Source organism: Myotis davidii, unplaced genomic scaffold (assembly GCF_000327345.1).
Source record: "Myotis davidii unplaced genomic scaffold, ASM32734v1 scaffold2257, whole genome shotgun sequence".
Taxonomy (NCBI): Eukaryota; Metazoa; Chordata; class Mammalia; order Chiroptera; family Vespertilionidae; genus Myotis; species Myotis davidii.
The window spans coordinates 30,964-32,089 of NW_006288189.1; the positions used below are offsets into that span (position 1 = coordinate 30,964).

Sequence of the window (1,126 nt, forward strand, 5' to 3'; positions counted from 1 at the left end):
CGCTGATGCGCTCACCTCCGTGCTGGTCGTGGCTGTAGGCTGTGCCCTGCAGCTGCCTCTGGACTGCGGAGTTGACCTGGTGCTGGAGCCCGAGCCCACGTCAGTCCTGCAAGTGTCTCTGGGAGTGCACACCCTCGTGCTGGTCCCCGAGGCGCTCTTGGGCTCAGGAGTGGGGGCGCACCCGCGCGTAGGCCTGGAACCCGGCACTTTCCTGGGCGCTCCCAGGGGAGGCGTCGCCATCCAGCAGGGATTCTTCTGCGCTTTTGTCCCAGAGATCACCCTGCAAGAGGCCCACCACGAGGACGAGGATGCCGCCCCCGGGTTCCTGACCCCCTGGATGGTCCCTGCAGCCGGCTTGGTCGCTGGAATGGGGTTAGGCTCCTACCCGCATGGCCCCATCAGACAGCCATGGCCTCGGGCCCCCACGCCTAGTCCAGAGAGATGCCCACCTGGGCCCTACTTCAACCTGAACTTCCACCTGTGGGAGCGCTTCCCCAGCTCACCGCTCCAAGCTCTACCTCCGTCCCCTAGTCCAGGTCCTCAGGTGCGCCCCAGGCGCCCTTTGGGGCCTGCTCCCAAGGCCCGGAAACGCCTGTTCCAGGAATGAACTGCTACAATCCCGCCCCATGGGGCTGAGGACCAGGAGAAGGGATTCTGATAGCGGTTGTGTGTATATTGCACATCCTACAAGAATGGATAAAGACAGATACTCTTTTGATGCAGGCTGCTTTGCAGAATTTTCGATCAATGGTAGACTAAAACATTTGGAAGAAGGATCACAAAGCAGCAGAGAAATGCTGCTTGAAACACAGGATACTTGACTTTGGATGGTGAGCACACAGTGCTATATACAGATGATGTATTATATAAAATTGTGCACTTGAGACTTATGTAATTTATTAACCAATGTCCCCCAATAAATATAATATTTAAGAAATAAAAAAAATGTCCATACTACCCAAAGCAATCTATAAATTCAATGCACTCCCCATTAAAATACCAACGGCATATTTCACAGATCTAGAACGAACTCCCCAAAAATTCATCTGGAATAAGAAAAGATCCCAAATAGCTGCAGCGATCCTGAGAAAGACGAACAAAGTAGGTGGGATCTCAATACCAGATA

The 1,126-nt window shown here is 53.6% G+C and overlaps 1 protein-coding gene across 1 annotated transcript; it reads left to right on the top strand.

The window, feature by feature from the left end:
- Position 1: 1 nt before the first annotated feature.
- On the top strand, positions 2-607 carry LOC102769876 (proline-rich protein 23A; the record flags this gene model as incomplete). The annotated part of the gene is made up of 1 exon (XM_006760065.1): positions 2-607. A coding segment is annotated over one exon (606 nt), but the record flags the coding sequence as incomplete, so codon positions are not given.
- Positions 608-1,126: the final 519 nt, after the last annotated feature.